The sequence below is a fragment of the Loxodonta africana genome, chromosome 10 (assembly GCF_030014295.1).
Source record: "Loxodonta africana isolate mLoxAfr1 chromosome 10, mLoxAfr1.hap2, whole genome shotgun sequence".
Taxonomy (NCBI): domain Eukaryota; kingdom Metazoa; phylum Chordata; class Mammalia; order Proboscidea; family Elephantidae; genus Loxodonta; species Loxodonta africana.
The window spans coordinates 81,448,198-81,468,259 of NC_087351.1; the positions used below are offsets into that span (position 1 = coordinate 81,448,198).

Below are 20,062 nucleotides of genomic sequence, written 5' to 3' on the forward strand. Positions count from 1 at the left end.
GCTGGACAACTGTGCATATTACTTTGTTTAATGTTTGGCTATTATCTTCCTTCATGGGTGACTACCCAGGACCCTCTATTTAGGCTGGTCTGAACTTGTACGTGTCCCAGTGCTATACAAACTCTGGGAACTGTCCTTCTGATTCCCCAGTCATTATTTGTCCAGCTTGGTACTCAGCAGATGTCAGGGAATCCACATGCAGTTTCTGAAGTTCTTTATGGTGTAGCTTTTTCCTTTCCAGAACTTTGCACACAACTTCCAGCTGTTTCACTCAGGCTTCCCCAATCTCCAATCTGTTTCCTCAATTCTGGGAGGCAGTTTGGTTGTTTGGGGTTCCCCCTCCTTGTGCTTGCCATCCAAAAAAATGCCTCCAGGCAGAATCTATAGTGATTATAGGGCTCACTTGTTTTCTCTCTCTCAAGGTTCATAGTCCTGCACTACCTGTTGTCCAGTGTCTGTAAATAGTCTTTTCACTTATTTGTCCAGTTTTAGCTGGAAATGGTAACTCTATTGTTGCTGCAGTAGAAGTCTTGGGGACCTTTTTAAAAAAAATCTGATTTTCCCAGGTCTCAACCAAGACCAACTGAATCAGATTCTCTAGAGCAAACTACAGCCTGCAGACCACATTCAGCCTAAGGCCTGTTTTTGTATGGCTGGCAAGCTAAGAATGGTTTTTACATCTTCAAAGGGTTGTAAAAAAAACAAAACAAAAAAAAAAAGAAAAATGTGCAACAGAGCCTGTGTGTGGCCCAAAAAGTCCGAAGTATCTTTTCTTTACTATTGGTTCCTTACATAAAAGTCTGCCAACCCCTAATCCGGAGGGTCTGGGAAGCTGATTAAAAAAAAAAAAAAAAAACTTACGAAGTGTTTGTGATATACCCGTTGCCATCGAGTTGATTCTGACTCATGGCAACACTACAGGACAGATTAGAACTGCCCCATAGGGTTTCCAAGGAGCGGCTGGTGGATTTGAACTGCTGACCTTCTGGTTAGCAGCTGTAGCTCTTAACCACTATGCCAACAGGCTCCGTTTGTGCTACAGACATCCTAGAATCAGCTATAGGACCACTATTGGGAATCCATTAGTATGGTGGAATGAATGATCTTTGGAGCCTGAGAGCCCTGGGTTTTACTTTGTAACCTTGGATAAACAACAACAAAAAAACCCAAACCAAATCCACTGCCGCCAAGTCAATTCTGACTCATAGCAACCCTATAGGAGAGTAGAACTGCCCCAAAGAGTTTTCAAAGGCGCCTGGTGGATTCAAACTGCCGACCTTTTGGTTAGCAGATGTAGCTCTTAACCGTTAAGACCTTGGATAACTGCTCTTAAATCTGTTTCCACAGCTATAAAATGATAACTATGTATAGAAATGATGATATTTAGGTAATGTATCTATGTATGGTACAGCATAGGTCACTGTAACTAGTTATTTTTTATTTATTGAATAAAAAGCACTTGATACTGCTTTTCTCTCATTGGTTGAGTGCTTCTGCTCAAAGTCACGGAAGTGTGCTGACTAGTTCCACTAAAAATGTGTTAACCTTCTGTTATATACTTTCTGTGTCTGTTCCAAAATTTTCCCACCATCTTCCAGGTCCCTTATATAATGGTGACCTATCTTACCCATTTCATGGACTAAGTCCATCCAACGCAAACTGTCTCAACTTTCCATCTCACTCATCTTCTGTGGCTCCTCTTCTGAGGTTAATCATTTGTATACCAGAACATATCCTCTTCATTTGGCACTGCAATGTTTCACCATCAATTCCCTAACACTTTTTAAGCCTACACCCTTCCTCTACTTATTTACATGCAGATTGCCACTATTAAAAAAAAAAACCTGTCCTCCCAACTTCTTATTCTGTATTACTGTTTTCAATGGACTCTGACTTCCCTGACTGTAATTCATCACTTACCAGAAAATCTGGCTTTTGTCTTTGTATTACCCTATTGAAACCCAGACCCAAACCCACGGCCATACAGTCGTTTCTGACTCATAGTGACCCCATAGGACAGAGTAGAACTGCCCCATAGTTTCCAAGGAGCGCCTGGCGGATTTGAACTGCCGACCCTTTGGTTAGCAGCCATTGCACTTAACCACTACGCCACCAGGGTTTCCACCCTATTGAAAAGGCACCCTAAACTCCAATCCGAAGCCCTTTATAATTCCTCATCTTACCTGTCTCACTGAAAAACTACCTGGCTTCTGGGACATATTCTCCGGCTCTTCAATCCAGTCTACATAGGGCAGTGAAGTTTAATCCCCCTAATGCAAAGATTTGACAGGGCAGGCCTCAAAAATCTTGAAAGGCTATCATCACCTATGAAATTAAACTCTGTTCTGGCCTTTATTCCAGCCATAATGGATTGCTTGCTGTTCCTCCAACATTCCCAGTGCTTTACCACCTCACTACTTCAGCCCTGTTTTCTTCTTTACAAAGTTCAGCCAGCCTTCATAGGCCAGCTCAAACGCCACCCCCTTCATGAAGCTGGCTAGATGTGCTATATACTTAAATGTCTGGATAAAAGATTAACAAAAACTACTTCTCCTCTATGAAAAATCTGCCTTTGGGTTAACTTTCTAGGTCCGTTCCTGAGGAAACACAATGGTGGAATATATCACTAGGCAAGATTGCTTATGGTAAAAATGATACCTAATTGGGAAATTACACCTAGACTGCAAAAAAACTATAAATACCTGGTTGGAAACAATAGCCTTGTTCTCCTCCGCTGAATGCCATGACTCTTGAAACTAGGACATGTAACTTATAGGACAGTACAAAATTGCCTGCTCTGGCCCTAAATCCTTCCCTTGCTGAAAGTAAAAACAGTTCATCACCACTCCCACCCCAAACAATGGGAGTAAGATACATAACTTGCTTGGGCATTTAGAGTTGCTGGAAATATTTTAAACCAGAAAACTGGAAGTGAAGTCAGATAGATGAAATCTCCCTTTTAAACTCCTGGTGGCCTCCTTAGATCAAACACTAAAGAGCCATTCTCAGGTATGTAAAATAAGATAGATTAGAGAATTAGGAATTTTACAATTTGCCTGTAGGTTTCACCTTCAGGTAGCAGCATAAAATATCACTTTGTAAGCAGAAAGGAAACCTGTTTTACTTATGGTTGGGGAAAGGCCACACAATCAATTCTTCAACTCTCTAATGACATGGGGGCAGCAGTTGTAGCTGGGCCAAACCATGAAGTAGTTACATTACAGACTTAACAGTGAAAAGGCTGCTTCTACTCCTCTTCCTTATAGTATCGGACAGTTAAAAGTGTTTGTCCATGTTTATTCTACTCCTGTTCGTCCTTAAACCATGACTGAAAATACTGCTCCCTTCCTTTTTGCTCTCATCACCCAACATCTAGGATACAGAGCTATTCTTTCACATTCTACACAGAAAATCCTATTTTCCTCTATAAGCCTGAAAGCAGAAGTTGTACTATATCCGAGAATCTAGGGATCCCATTCCCTCCAGATCTGCTCTAGAATATTTTTCAAACAACGAAGCCAAGTCATATGTGAGAGAAATAAAACTTAGCAGGGCAGGCCAAATGAAAAATAGAGCAACCTGACTTACTTTTGGACCTATTTTTTTTTCCTGCGAGAACATTTTAGCTTAAAATCTGCCCGATTCACAGTGAAACATTAACTACGGTTATACTTAATTTTGTCAGACACCCTAATTTTAATAATCCTTTGGTACAATGACATTTCATTAACAGATTAATAGGGTAATTATTCCGTAGAAAAGCTGAGCATGTACAAGCACAATTTGGTTCTGCAGAGAACTACCTGAGAAAACTAGCTGAGATCCTAGTCTGCTCATGGGGGCAGGAAAAGGGAGGTCGTTAGGCCAGTCACAAAGCCTCCCAGAAAACTGCCGATCTTACGGTGTGTAATATTATTGGCTACTGGTAAAGTGTGACGATAGCAGAATCAGGGAATGACCATGCACAAGATAAATGGAAGTACAGATTAGTGTCTGTCTAAGTCACAGTGTGACTGCTCTACAGTAAATGCAGACGCATCTGGTACTTTTCTGTGGTCTTTCTCCTGCCCTTACAGCTTCCCTACAAGAGTGGATAATAAGTACTCAACTGCTGAAGGCTCTGAGAAAGCACAGGGCTCTCCAGAAAAAGTACTTGTTCAATACTAAGGAATCAACCTGGCTCCTCCCACAGACAAATTATGTCACCAGAAAGTCTTTCATAATGTTTTTGTCAGCAGTAGATACAAACCTGGGAGCTACAGTTGAGATTTACTTACACAGCTGAAAAAAGTGAGGTAAAAGCTTGTTAGCTCCACATAAACCGCAGCAAAATGTCTTCAGCACATACATAAACTTTCTTCAATTTCCTATTGGTTTTGAAACTGACAATGGTTTGCAAGAAAATTCAATGTTCAGACACAAAAACAAACGAACAACTAAAACAAAACACGGGGAATTATAACTAAAAAGCATTTATTTTTAACTAAGGCTTTATCTTGAGGACATAACTAAACTTTGTTACCACCCCCCACCCCGTTCACCTTGCAGAAGGGTTAATACAGTGAACGTTATAAAGTAGACAGGAACATCTTGATGAATTGGAACCAACATTAACTGACAAAGAACCTTCTTCTAAGTCATCATAAAAATGGTTAAGTAAAAAAAAAAAAAAAAAAGAAAAAGAAAAAAGGGAAACGGGGGTTTCAGATTGAACAAAATCCTCACATTTCATCTAATACATTGAATCCTGGCTAGAGTGTAACAAAATGGAAACAGGACTACTATAATACAAAACCCCCACTACGGCACACTGTACACACCTGTGTTCCAAGCCCACCCCCTTCCCCCTAATGCTTCCAACTCAACTATTTCCCAGCCTGTTGGGCCTGCCGACGAAGGAGCACGTAGATCTTCTCCTTAATCCAGTCTTTGTTGTAAGGCTGGTACGTCTGGGTATCAGCTCGGTAACTGCGGAACAAAAACGGTATAAGCAAGGTTAAGTGGTCAATTACTGCCATGTTTTTAAAGCCCCAAATTATAACTAATCAATGATGGCACAAACGTGCATATAGCCATACACGGAAAGTTAAGTGCTGGTTACACGGCTGTTCAATCTTAAGTGATATGAACTTTGGCTCATCAAGTACAATCCTACAGTGGAAAAAGCAGCCAAGGCCTAGAAATGTTAAGTGAAATGCTCAATGTGTTACTTATCTACTCCTTGACAGGGTACGACCAGGAACCACACGTCCTTTCTCTTACATAGTTACTGTTTTTATGGTTTTTAGGCGATTAAAAACAAAAAACAGACACTAGCATGAACTTCAAATCTGTACATTTATTTTGAATTAACTAAAAAACCTTTAGAAACATGTTACTTCCACAAAGATTTCTTGTTGGTTTTTCCACCTTGAAATATTCTTATATTTCAGGATTTGCTTTTTAAAACAATGCTAGGTCTATGAGAATTATCAGAAAACAATTCTTGAAGATAAAGAAATTAAAAAATGGCCCTCATCAGGGGAGAACGGTCAGGAATGGCATTAGTAGTAAAATGCCAATGGGTTTTTAGAGCTGATGGTATCACTTAATAGCCAATTACTCAAGCTATATTTGGGGGAATCAAAAAATAGGGAGAAACATTCCACCAGGCCTAAAACTTGAAATCTACCTACTTAAGCAATAAATTTATTTTTGGAGTCCAAACTAAAGCCACTATATAAAAAAGTAGATAATAAGTGATCAGAGATTTCACAAAGAACAATCCCAATGTTTGAAAGCCACGTGCACCATCTGGTGGAAACACCGCATAGCATCCTAGAGGCTGGGGATGTGGTTTGCTTAGAAAGATAACTTAGGGATAGCCCAGACAAACAAAATACCTGATGTGTCAATTATCGTCTTGTTTTAGCTGGAAGTTTCATTTTTAACTTCTCAGCAAAAGATATTACGTAAATACAGATGATAATAATAATTAACATCTATTCAGAAGTTACCAAGGGCAAGGTATTAAGTGCTTATCTGGATTAGCTCGCTTAATCCTTTGTACAACCCAGTGAACAAGTATGATTATTATCCTTGTGTTATAAATGAGGAAACTGAGGCTCAAAGAGGCCTGTGACCTTGAGCAAGTAGTAGAGCTTAAACATTCCTGACTCCAGAGTCCTCACTGTTAGCCACTGAACTACACACACAAGCTCCAATTTTTAGCAAAAGAAATAAACCCCAAAGTAGGAATGGTTTAATACCATTAATACCATATTCTTCCCTGCCAACGGTAAGACAAGAATCTAGTTTATTAAAACCACACAAGCTTTCCATTTTAGAAAATGTTTAACCAGGAAAAAAAAATTGTTTTTCTAATGTCCTTTTGTTACGATGAAAAATATTCTAAAACTTGAAACAATTTTCTTTTAATATCCCCTGTTCATGCTTCCTAATTAAGTAAGTGCTAATTTAGTCTACTTCAGAATAGACTACAATGTTTATATTAACACTGGAAGAGAATTAAAAAAGGAACAGAATTTTTCAGAACTATATCTGGGTGGGATGGCCTTATTTAGACTGTTCTTCCGAACACCATTATTTTGGCTTGTGAACACTTAGGAATCCATCAGCTTGTACGCTGTTTTCCAACTCATGAAATAATAATAATTCCCTCCTTATATGGAAAGCTGTGTGTTGATGGCTGTTAACTGGCACATGAAAAGGAGACAATTAAATGTTAAGTACATTAATAAAATATCTAGCTGTTGGCACAGATGAATCTTTTAGCATATTGTTACGGTCAGTGAACCTAGGTTTATACAAGAACAGAAGCTGTGGGCCTGAGCAGTGACATCAGCAGTGTCTTCACTGATACCAGGTTGCCTTCCTGATTAGGAATACCTCTTCATTACAATAACTGAGGAGGAAAATGTCCCTTTTGTCTCTAAGCAACCAAGGAAAGACAGCGTGCATATTTGAAAGCTGTTATTTTAATCTTATAAAAAGCTTATTAAAAAAACAACTTACGGATCAGAAAAATGTGAAGAAATTCATACTCTGGTTTTAAAGATATAAAACACAAGTCCTCTATGCTTAAATTTTATTGCTGACAAATTTGCCCTGGAATCTTATTCCATTTCCTCCTATACTGGTTAAAAAAAACAAACAAAAAAAAACAGTCCTAGATCACTGCCACATAAATTTACTAACAGCAGCAACAAGTATTCAACAATTAAAAAATCCAAAATGCTCCCCCCATCCTTGGTCACAATTCCCAGATAGGGAGAGGAGCAGGATGTGCCGTTTCGGGAAGCACCGTGGTAGCGGAGGACCTCTGTGGATGACTTTATTTCCTCCTGAATATTCAAACAACAAAAGGGATGGACCGAAGTCTTGTGGGCAAAATGGTTCTAAATTCTAAATTAGATTCTGAAAGTCTTCAGAGGCCAAAAAATTTTCAACACTTGAGACAGAAACTTAACTAACTATGGTTTTACAACTTTCCAGAGAGACTATTAGAATCTATAGATTAATATTAATCTTTTTCCTATACTACGTGAAATACTGTAGCTGGAAAGAATTCCCTAGAAAATAATTAAAGAAGTCTTCCCCCAATTTCCTTTAATAATGCAATATTGGAGCCCTGGTGGCACAGTGGTTAAAAGCTCAACTGCTAACCAAAAGGTTGGCAGTTTGAATCTACCAGCCACTCCTTGGAAACCCTATGGAGCAGTTCTACCCTGTCCTATAGGGTTGCTATGAGTTGGAATTGACTTGATGGCAACGGGTTTGGTTTTGGTTTACATTTAATGGCATAAAGTTATGTTCTGTCATGACTTGTAGTATGTCCCTTATAACCACTTAACCACTGTTTTACTGTGTAATTTTTACACTGTCAAAACAAACAAAAAACCAAAACCCAAAACCTCTTTACTGGCTAATAGTTCAATTTATCTCACTTGTGGAATTTAAAATTCATGAGCCATTCCACTTTTGGCGTTTTATAAAGAACTAAAATACTGACTATAATTAAAAATAAAACCCTGTATCTGACCTGTTGATCTAATTTAAAACTGAGTTCCTGCTATGTATCCAATACTGCTGTGCTAAGCAAGCACTTGATCCTCACAAGTAGTCCTGTGAGGTAGAGCTTATCAAATTTTACAAATGAGGAAACCGAGGCTTAGCAATATTAAGCAAATTTGCCCAAGGGAGCTAATGAATGGTAGGTCCAGGATTCAAACTATGTCTAATTCCAACAACAGCTAGGTCTTAATCACTGCCTCCTGAGATGACTAACACATGCTCCTTGGCTTTAAGTAACTTCCATCTACTGGGAACAAGTACCACATCCCAAAGCATAAGGATTAGATACTTCATGTCTAGTAAGTGATTTTATAAAATCACAGAGCCATTAATTAAAAAAAAAATCCACAATTCATTTAAAGAATGATAATTATCATGTATCAAAACCAAAAATCCAAACCCGTTGCTGTTGAGCCTACTCACAGAGCAGAACTACCCCACAGGGTTTCCAAAGCTTTAATCTTTATGGAAGCAGACTGCCACATCTTTCTCCTGCAGAGCAAGTGGTAGGTTTGAACTGCTGACCTTTCAGTTAGCAGCCAGTGCTTAGCCACTGCACCATCCGGGCTTCTTTTGCCACATATTACCTCTATTAAAACCTTAGTATATGCCAAGTGAAACATTTAGTCAGTTTCTAAGTTCACGTGTGATAATTTCCCAAATAAAAACCCTACAGTTTTCATCAGATAAATAACTTCAAGATTCTGAGAATATAAGATGTTGCAAAATTTAGCATGAAAGAAGTCATATCAGATTCTTTCACTTTTCTTTAGACTACTCCATCAATTCAGAATATAGCTCTCTAATGATTAATCCAAGAGCCCATGAGTGGTGCAAAAGGTTAGGCACTCAACTACTAGCCAAAAGGCCAACTGTTTGAACCCACCCAGAGGTGCCTCGGAAGACAGGCCTGGTGATCTGCTTCTGATCAAGGTCACAGCCTTAAAAGGGTTGAAATCGAGTTGAGTTGAAATCAACTCGATGGCAACTAACAATATTTAATACCAAGGGGAAAGAAAAACTATTAATAATTTAAGAGCTATGCCTCACATCATATTACAGAGGTGACATGCACTTATAAACATCAACTATATGTCAGGTATGACCTCTTTGGGAGCTACAATTAATTTATGCTACACCTCCATCTGTCTCCTCTCTGCCCCTTCACTCCCACTTAAATTTCAGGTCATTTAGTCATAATTACTTGGTACACAGTTAGCCCTCAGTAAATATTTGCAGAATAAATATACCTGGTCTTTAAAAAAGATATCAAACTATAAGCAAAGCAACTACAGACATACAAACCAACACAGAATAACAGTTGTAGTTTTGGCCTCTTATAGTTTTCTGAGCTTATTTATATTGAAAAAAATATAATCAAAGCTTTAACACATTTCATTAATGACTGTAAACTGATCACCTGAATGTTTTGAGCCAGCAAAGTAAAACGGCTGTAACTGAAACACAGTGAAGAGGTGGAGAAAACAAGCTCCTCAAAAATCCCAAGGAAGCACCTGTTTTCACAGGAACCTTTGGGGGGACAACACAGGTACAGCCAGATGCCAGGCTCGGGTCTGCAGTGATCCAGTAAGTGCCTGCAGTAGGACCTGTGTTTTTCACTAGTGCTCCTTCAGCTTCTAGGCAGGGCTTCGAACAAGTTTGGTCTGGTTCAACCCCCTGCTGAGAAGTTGCACTTCCACCCCAGAAATACTGAATCAGAAACTATATTTTAACAAGATCCCCAAGTAAAAGGCAAATGCTCAGCAGGGGGTCTTCTGAACCAGACTGAATTGGTCAAGAAGCCCTACTTCTAGCACAGTCCCTGGCATGTAATAAGTAAGACATTTTTTACACAAATAACGTACTCTTTTCATGGGCGGGGGTGGGGGGAGGCTTACTTGCCAAACAAATATAGGAGGTTGAGTGTTCTCTGTGTAAAATACAGTACACGAACACCAGCTGACTGAAGATCACCCCATTATAGGGCATTTCCATTTTCCTCTGTAAAATTAGGTCTACTTCCACTCTCATCCAAAAATGTTGAGATTATAATCAAGTCTGTATCACTTTATGCTCTTTGGTGGTAGTGGTGATAAGTAAATTATCAATACAAATTACTATCACATAATGTTAGAAAAAAAATTTTAATTTGACAAATCTCTGAGAATAGAAAACACAAGGGTTTAAAAAGTTACATTGTAACATACTGAAATTTACATATTTAATACAATGTAAGGTTAAAACAAAATCCCACTTCACTTCTACGCATATTTAAGTTTTTAAAATAATGCTGCGAAAAGGGAACAATGTTAGTTTCCGTGCAAAGCTGACTGCTTTTGGACAAAGACCATAAGACAAAAAATTAAGAAATCTGAACTTCTTAATTAGCATTCTCTCTGCATACTAACTGTATCAAATAGCCAAGTTCTTAAGATTTTCCTGTGCCTTTAGTTTTACGAATATATTACCAACTTGATCTATAACTTATATACAGATGAAATATAAATTACTATATAATAATCAAAATACAAAGATCAGTGCCAGACACACAGTGAGCTCTTAATACTATAAATCACGTCAAACAAACAGATAAATGATAGAAAAATACAAGTTACGAGAAATGGTGGCTAATACTTACACAAGACAGCTGAGGTCTGCCAGATCGTCAATAAAATCAAACAACTGACTGATATCATATGTGATAGAGGGACTGTTGGGATTCATTCTCTTCAGATGTTCTTCGTACATTTTACAAACGCCTAAAAGAGGGAAGAATCCAAGATCTTAAAATTGTATAAACTTTTACATATGAGCGGTGTTATACAGTTGTATCATAAGATTTATTTTAATAAATTTGGGTTGGGAAAAGGATGTTAGGTTGACGGCTTTTGTTTTAATTATTACAACTAGAAAATTCTTAAATTTTTACAAATTCACCGGATTGTTAACAATTTTGTGCCTAAAGAGACTTTAAGGAATCGTAATCTGATGGTTCTAATAAGTGGGCCTACCATCAGGTTTTTCAACAAATAAATATTACTAAAGCCTCAGAATAAGTAAAGAAAAATACCACACTTGGGAATGATGGATGACAAAGGAATACTTTCAAATTCTGATGAAATGCAAAAAATCACAACAAAAATTAACAAGGAGGGAAGACAGCAAGCTTAACAGGGTATTTAAGACCCCAGGCTCTGGATTCAAACATCCTGAATTCCAATCTGCCCTTTACTGTGAAGCCTTGGGCACATGACTCAATCTTCTGAGCCTTACCTATCAAACAGAGATTACAACAGTACCTTTTCAGTTTTTGTGAGGATTATGTGAGATAATGTATATAAAAAATCAGCATAATCACAGTACTCAAATTTAAGTTATAAAAAGGGAAAAGAATAAAATCACTGATAGCAAACATACATTAACCTAATTAAAGAACACATTATTTTTTTTTTCAACGAAACACTCTTCTCTCATTCCTAATATCAACTTCTACTCTTAAGACTACCAAAATGAATGAACAAGTGACATAAATGTTAGTTATATGGGAAAACAAATCCTATACTGTACATGTAGGCCCTTTATGTACCTCTAAATTAACTTCTCCAACATCCTAATAAAAGACAATACTCAGCCACAGAGCTGTCAAGCATCTGTCTTAGGGTTCTTGATTGCTACTGGTATATTATACTGTAACCTGAGAATATCACTCATGCTCTTTCCTGCTAAGATCAGGAATAAGACAGGAATATTTGCTCCTGCAACACTGTACTGGAGGTTCTAGCCAGAGCGATTAGACAAGGAAGAGAAATAAAATACATTCAGATTGGCAAGGAAGAAATACAACCATCTCTATTTGTGGATGACATGATCTTGTATATAGAAGATCTTAAGGAATCCATAAAAAAGCTACTAGAATTGGAAAAAAAAAAAAGAAAGGCTGCGAGATATGCAACCAATTATAAAAATTTATTGTATTTCTACATAATAACAATGAACAACCTGGAATGAAATCAATGCCATTTACAACAGCATTCAAAAAGAATAAAATTCTTAAGAATACATTTAACAAAAGAAGTATAAGATTTTATATCACAAACTACAAGACATTACTGAAAGAAGTTAAAAGAGCAAAATAAATGGAAAAGAGCCTGTGTTTATGGGATGGAAGACTGTAATCCCTTTCAAAATTCCAGCTGCTTTTGCAGAAACTGACAAGCTGATCTGAAAATTGATATGAAAATATATGGGACCGAGAACAGCCAAAACAATCTTGAAGAATAAAGGTGGAGGACTCACACTTTATGATTTAAAATTTTACTGCTACAGTAATCAAGATCATGTGATACTGGCAGAGGATAGGGAATGGAACAGTTCAAATGAATAGAACTGAGAGTCCAGAAATAAATTCTTACATATATAGTCAACTGGTTTTCAATAAGATGCCAAGACAATTCAATGAAGTGCCCACCCACTAATACCCACTGCCATCGAGTCGATTCTGACTCATAGAGACCCTATAGGATAGACCCTATAGGATGGAGCACAACTGCCCCCATAGAGTTTCCAAGGAGCACCTCGCGGATTTGAACTGTTGACCTGCTGGTTAGCAGCCATAGCACTTAACCACTACACCACCAGGGTTTCCTCAATGAAATAATGAGCAGTCTTTTCAACAAATGGTACCAGGACAACTGGACAGCTACATGTGAAATAGCTGGATTCCTACCTCACACCATACACAAAAGTTAGCTCAAAGTGGATCAAAGACCCCTAAATGTAAGAGCTCCAACTATAAAACTCTTAGAAGAAAATACAGGCATAAATCTTTGTGACCTTGGATTAGGCATTGGTTTCTCAGATATGGTACCAAAAGCACATGCAATAAAAGAAAAAACAGACAAGTTGGACTTCATCAAAATTTAAGAACTTTTGTACTTCAAAGGACATTACCACGAAAGTGAAAAGACAACCCACAGAATGGAAGAAAGTATTTGCAAATCGTAAGAGACTTGTACCCAGAATACATATAAAGAACTCTTACAACTGAAAAATTAAAAGACAAATAACATAATTTAAAAATAGGTTAAAGAATTTGAATAGACATTTCTCCAAAGATATGCAAATGGCCAATAAGCACATGAAAAGATGTTCATCATCTTTAATCTTAGGGGAAAAGAAAATCGAAACCACACTTAGATACTACTTCACACCTACTAGAATGGCTAAATTAAAAACATTCAGAGTAACAAATGTTGGCGAAGAAACCTCATAAATTGCTGGTGGAAATGTAAAATGGCACAGCTGCTGTGGAAAACAGTTTGGTAGTTACTCAAAAAGGTCAAACACAGAATTACCATTTGACCCAGCATTTCCACTCCTAGCTAAAAAATCCACTGAGGTCGAGTAGATTCTGACTTACAGTGACCCTATAGGACAGAGTAGAACTGTTCCATAGGATTTTCAAAGAGCAGCTGGTGGATTCCAATGCTGACCTTCTGGACAGCAGCTGAGCTCTTAACCACTGTGCCACCAGGGCTCCCACTCCTAGCTATTTGTGCATATATACCTAAGAGAATAGAAGACATAGGTCCTCAGAAAAACTTATATATGAAATGTTCACAGCAGCATTATTCGTAATAGTCAAAAAGTGGAATCTGCGTCCATCAACTGGTGAATGAATAAGCAAAATGTGGTCTGTTCACACAATGCAGTATTATTCAGCTATAAAATGTGGTCTGTTCACACAATGCAGTATTACTCAGCTATAACAAGGAATAAAGTTCTGATACATGATACAACATAGATGAACCCCAGCAACAGGCCAAACCATAGAAGGCAGACACAAAAGGCCACATATTATATGATTCTATTTATGAAAAATGTACAGAACAGGCAAACCCATAGAGACAGAAAGCAGATTAGTGGTTGCCATGAGGCTGGAAGGGGAAATTGGAAGTGACTGTCAATGGGTATGGTGCTTCTTTTTGGGAGGATAAAAATGTTCTGAAATTATGGTGGTGATGCTCGTACAACCCTGACTTTTTAAAAGTTAAAATGGAGAACTTTATGGTACGTGAATTATGTCTCGATAAAACCGCAAAACCTGTTGCCACTGAGTCAATTCTGACTCATAGCAGCCCTGTAAGACAGAGCAGAACTGCCCCATACGGTTTCCAAGGAGAGCCTGGTGGATTTGAACTGCCAACCTTTCGGTTAGCAGCAGTACCTCTTAACCACTATGCCACCAGGGTTTCTTGTATCTCAATAAAGGTGTTAAAAAATAAGGAAAAATGTACTGACAGATACACTTGGTATTCTTTCTTTTAGAGAGTATCTCAGTGCAAAGGTGAGTGTTGTCGATGCTTGAGAACGTTTTATGATGCAGATAAAAGTTAGGTGTCACTAAAATCAGCAAAGGTTAGTAAAGAGTATTGTGAAATCAAAGATAGAACACGATCATATAGACAAAGTAACTGCTAGTGCAGTGTGTGCACAAAGTCTGCTTTAACGGCAAGTAAAGACGTCAGCAAAGGAATGGATCTGAAAAGAGAACAAGAGCCTTGATCTTCACCTTTTGGAGTCCAGATATTTTTTTTTTTGATGGCATGTGTTTTCAGTATTGGAATGCATGCTTACCAATTGAGTGTGTTAAAATTTTCAGTTGGTAATGTGAATTTTGAGAAATATGATGTGGGCACATACGTGATCACAAAACTGTGGGGGTACTCTGGTGCCATGATTTGTGGGTGTGTGTCTTAGGTCTGTCCCACTGGACATGGGTGGCACAATTTATTGTGGGCACCTTCCACCTGGTTACACTGAACACCTGATTTTCCAAATATGACACACACACACACACACAAAACAAACCCACAAGGGCTCCCTAATTATCACACAGGAAACCATAAATATGCTGAAAAGGCTTACCTAGCTGTATAAAAGCCAAAAGAGACAGAAGATTTTTTATTTTTTGCACTTTGAATACACTGTGCTTTTATCATTATCATTATTACTGTGCTTTAGATAGTTTACACAGCAAATTAGTTTCTCATTAAACAATTAAAACATATTGTTTTGTGACACTGGCTGCTAACCCAGCGATGTGTCAACACTCCCTTTCTTGACTTTGGGTTCCCCTTTTCTATTTGTCCAGCTTTCCTGTCCCCTCCTGCCTTGCCCCTGGGCTGGTGGGCCTATTTAGTCTGGTATACGTGGTTGAGCTACACGTATCATCATTTGTTTTATGGGCCTGTCTAATCTTTGGCTGAAGGGTGAATCTCAGGAGTGACTTCAGTGCTGAGCTAAAAACGTGTCTGGGGCCAAGACCAAAGTTCTACACTTCCTAGATGCACTGCCTCATATTTAAGCACTCTACCCCAGCTACTTTGCACCTGTGAATGTTTCTTTCCTTTTCTGCCATTATGCAAATTACCACTGGAGGGCAGCAAATACTTTTACTGGGAAACGGAGTGTCCCAAGAAACCTAAGGGCTGGAAAACATGGGTGGGCAACCATATATCCCACTGGTCACCGAAAGGTTAAAAATTAAAGGCAATTCATTGACATCCAGAAAGGAAAATTACCAGCTATCTAGAGGCCATCTCTGATTATTACGAATAGTTTTTTTCCCACAGGTCTACTCATTGTTAGCTTTAAACAGACTTTAAAAGTCTAACCCAGTTAGTTTTGAGTAGTCAAGATTCAGGAACATGCCCTGCAGTAGGAACAAAGTGTCATAAAATTTTTACACGGTGAAGTAAAGAATGGACAGTTTGTTAGAAGGGTGTACGGGATGCACAACTGATGTACTTAATATGATGAAACATAAAGATGAACCCAATTTGTGAAGAGCCAATCTATGTGTTCTCGTCTAATGGTTTACTGAGGAAAACAAAAAACAAAACAAAAAAATTATGGGCTAATAGGTTCCTTCAGGGTAGTATCAGTTTACCACATGCATAAAAAATTATACTGATTTGGTTACATGTGCCTTTATTCTCCGAGCTAATTTTTATTTTCTAACAACATTCTGATGGGCTGTAACCAAACCTCAACAGGTTATAACACTTGTTTAATAAGCAGATTATTAGATTCAGAAGACATTCCATAGAGCCTGCTGTAATAACTCGACAGTGTTTGAGTTTAACCAGGATGCCTCTAAAACATTTACAGGATACATACTACAGTTCTAAATATCTACTTCCCCTGCTCAAATGAACAATTCATAAAATCTGGAGGAAGAATAAAACCCAGTTCCTAAATGAGACATATTCTAATAGTGAATGTCAGGAAAAGAACTCAGATTTCTACTCCTCGATTAGTATTAAACTCACCTTCCATACATTCATTCACAGATTCATAGTCAGCGTAAGTTCTGCCTTCTGGCCTCTTGGTAGGCTGTACCAGCAAAATGGTGTGAGACTGTATGGGGAAAAAAAGGGATTCCAACGTAAGTTTCTAACTCTTATTTGTGGGATTAGTAATATAAAATCTTCATTCATGACACTAATGATTGTTGGTTATCTAAACATAATTACATTGGGTGCTCTTCCTATGGTATTTATGCCTTTGCCCATACATGGCATCAGAAGCTGGATCTGCAACTCCTAAGGTCTTCCTTAGTACCCCCAGTCCTTAATGACTGCTTTTTTCTCAAAATCCTATTGCAGTTACTGCCTGTAAGTATTCAGCATAAGCTACTTTGTACTGCTTTTTTTTTTTTTTTTCCTATATTTTCTTCCCAACTCACTCTTCCATCTTATGCTCACTGAGGGGCAGGGGTGGTGGCATTTTTTGTTAGTGGGTCTATTTTGAAATTTCTCAACCTTAGTATTACTGACATTTTTGGCTGAACAGTTCCTTGTTGTGGGCGGTTGTCCTGTGCACTGTATGATCTTCAGCAGCATCCCCGGCCTCTACTCACTAGACACCAGTAGCATTCACTAGACGCCAGTAGCATTCCCCAGACAACTTGTGACAACCAAAAATGTCTCTAGACATTGCCGGATGTCCCTTGGGGGGCAAAACTGCACCTGGCTGAGAATCACTGGTCTATTGAAATATTCCCCTACCCAATCTTTGCCAAGTGTATAAGGCTGACAAATTAAATGCAAGTATGACGCAACTCCACTGTAAACCCAATTCCAAATCATTCTCTTCTTTTGCTGTACTAGCTAGTATTTTTGGACAAAACAAAAACTCATTTATAATGCTAGGACTTTCAAACTGTTTTGAAATGATCAGAATTTTTAATGACAAACAAATTGGAGGTAAAATAGCTGATATCCAGACTTTCTGAATAAGCAACTGGAAAACAGTACTTTAAACATAATATGTGTAGCAAAGGGTTATTATACTCCCTCTCCCAATCTAAAACTGAATTATGCTGATAAAAAGTTTGAGAGGATTTGAGATCAAATGAGAACTTGGTGACAAGAGATTAAGAGTAATTGACCTCACCTATGCAGACCTGTATACAAAGCCTTTGTTAAAGTGATTAGACTTAAAGCCAGATAAAGCATTATACTAGATTACCTGTTATGTAGACATTATCATCAGCCATCAACCCCCCATAAAGCAGTTTCAGTGAGTCATTTGTTAAGAAAAAAATAATTTTATAGAAATCACATTAGCATTCCTGCAATAAGGTTTGCCCTGTAGCTATAAAAACCTGTTGCCATGGAGTTGATTCCGACTCATAGTGACCCTATAGGACAGAACAGAACTGCCCTACAGGGTTTCCAAGGAGCAGCTGGTGGATTTGAACTGTCGACCTTTTGGTTAGCAGCCAAGTTCTCAACCACCAAACCACCAGGGTTCCGTACAGTAGCTATATCAGTTGCTATTATATTAATTCTTATGCTAATGCAAATTAAATGACTATTTGAAAGGGTAACATACGGAAATGGCTACATAATATGCTTCTTTTTATATCTAGTCTTAAAATAAGCCTCTAGGCAAAGCTTATTATTTCAGTATTTATTACCCAAAGACATGGATTAAAACTACTAAATATGCAACATAACTAAATTATCATTTTTAAGTGGCAGTGCTTTCCTGTTAGCAATTTTTAAAGATCATAGTATCTCCCAAAGTGGTTTTGGTCACTTTCTTCTTATTGTTCTTTTCAGAACCCTTTTGTTTTATTTTAGTAAATATAAACATATGTCTTGTCAGTTCCCCCCCCCCCCCCCGCCGCCCCCCACTTACTTCTGGGCAGATTTGGTCCATGCATTCCTTACAGTCTTTCCTGGGGGAATGGCCAGTACAATAAATATATATTTTTTTCTATTTATAATAGGAAAAACCAGTTGTGACAAACCAAAATGTGAAAAAAATTATGCATAATTTCTTAATAAAATCCTTTATCCTGAGAGATTACCAAGCAGTTGTGATTCACTCTGATAAATAATCTGACTTTGTTTACTTTTTAGAAGTCTCACAAACAGGAGAACAGTCATTCTGCTGTTGACTGTTGCAATATTATAATACCTATGATCTGTTCACTGGCATCCAGTATTTTCCCAAACTACAAAAAACAAAAATAAATCGAAGCTTGCACCTTCTAGTACTTACGGTGTTCAAACCAATAATTATCCACTTTAATTATAAATTCTAACTTTTAATTCTACTCAAAGCTGATGACGAAATATTACTAACATTTATTCAAGAATGAGTTGTTGATGTTAATTACTGTAACTGTCTCAGACTTGGATCGCTGAATTTTAACACAATACCAAAGAGGGGACATACAACCAAAGAAGAAGGAAACTTACAGGAGTAAAATGACAAGCCCAAAGTCACAAAGCTAGTTATGGCAAAACAGAAACTGGAAACAGTCTTCTGATTCCTTGTCCTTTTTGGGAGACTAGATTGAGTCAGCACTGAAAAATCTCAATTCAAAAAGTGCTACTAGGCATAGTTCATCGTTAGCAATAACTGCACTGGTAGTTACAAAACCAGCAACCAGACGCCCTGTAGGCATCCCTCTTCTGATGATCTAAAAAAAAAACACCCATTCCACTACCACCCCAGCCAGATTCTAAGTACCTGGAACCTCGGGTAAGCCTACCTTTTCAGACTCCAGTCCCATCAGAATATAAACAAGGGTAACAACAGGCGGTGCAAGTAGTTCAGCGCTCGACTACTAACCCTTAAAGTTCAAACTAAACCAGCAGCTCAAGCGGGAGATGTGGCAGTGTGCTTCGGTAAAGACTTACACAGCCTTGGAAACCCTATGGGGCAGTTCTACTCTGTCCTATAGGATCGCTATGAGTCAAAATCGACTTCACGGCAATGGGTTTGGTTTCTCAACTGGGTAGGGTTGAGGGAAACAACAAGTGGGACACCTAGATGTATTAGAAAAGGGTAAAAACCTAAGGGGAGAACGACAAAACACGGAAAAGCAAAAGGGGAATAGTTGAGAAAACTCGCTACAAAGCAAACACGACCCCTCCAGGCCCCACGCGAGTGCAGGAAGTGGAATGTCAGCTTCGGATAGGTTTGATAGACATCCCTCGGCCATTGTTCCTACACCAGGGTAGAGCGTTTGGAGGGAAAGGGCACCATCCCTACGCCTCCCTCTACCAAGCAGCTGGCGGGAGTAAGGGCATCCTTAGACGCACGGCGCGCCTCTTCCGAGCCAGTGGTCCGGCGCGCAACCCTAGAGCTGGCCCAGGGTTCGGGGCCTAGAGCCAGGCCCGGCGACTCCGTGGCGGGAAGCAAAAGGGTCGACCCACGCGCTGGAGAGGCGGGGAGCAACACGCTCGCTCTGGACTGGGGTGGATGGAAGATGTACGGGGCTGGAGGGGCCAGGAAGGGTGGGGGCTCGGGTAGCCGGGGAGGCCTTTCTCACCATCGTGCCAAACTCTTTCGCTGCAGCCGCTGTAGATACCACCACCGCACACGAGCTGAGCCACAACGCCGCCAACAGCCAATCCCCGCGAGAGGAGCCGCCGGAACTCGTCAAAATCGCAACCGGAAAGAGCCT

At 38.8% G+C, this 20,062-nt stretch overlaps 1 protein-coding gene across 1 annotated transcript; it reads right to left on the minus strand.

The window, feature by feature from the left end:
- Positions 1-4,456: 4,456 nt before the first annotated feature.
- Positions 4,457-20,046, minus strand: ERH (ERH mRNA splicing and mitosis factor). Its single transcript, XM_003408733.3, has 4 exons — positions 19,928-20,046; positions 16,407-16,494; positions 10,712-10,832; positions 4,457-4,968 (listed from the first exon to the last, which is right to left on the minus strand). Exons 1-4 carry the CDS (start codon positions 19,928-19,930, stop codon positions 4,866-4,868), a joined length of 315 nt encoding a protein of 104 aa, XP_003408781.1. The 5' UTR covers positions 19,931-20,046; the 3' UTR covers positions 4,457-4,865.
- Positions 20,047-20,062: the final 16 nt, after the last annotated feature.

What these genes read in the sequence shown, in the direction of transcription:
- ERH (XM_003408733.3), bottom strand. An exon ending in TGTGAATGAATGTATGGAAG is followed by an intron (nt 10,833 to 16,406) that starts GTGAGTTTAATA and finishes TCCCTCTTTTAG; the next exon opens with GCGTTTGTAAAATGTACGAA. An exon ending in GCAGACCTCAGCTGTCTTGT is followed by an intron (nt 4,969 to 10,711) that starts GTAAGTATTAGC and finishes TTTGTTCCGCAG; the next exon opens with TTACCGAGCTGATACCCAGA.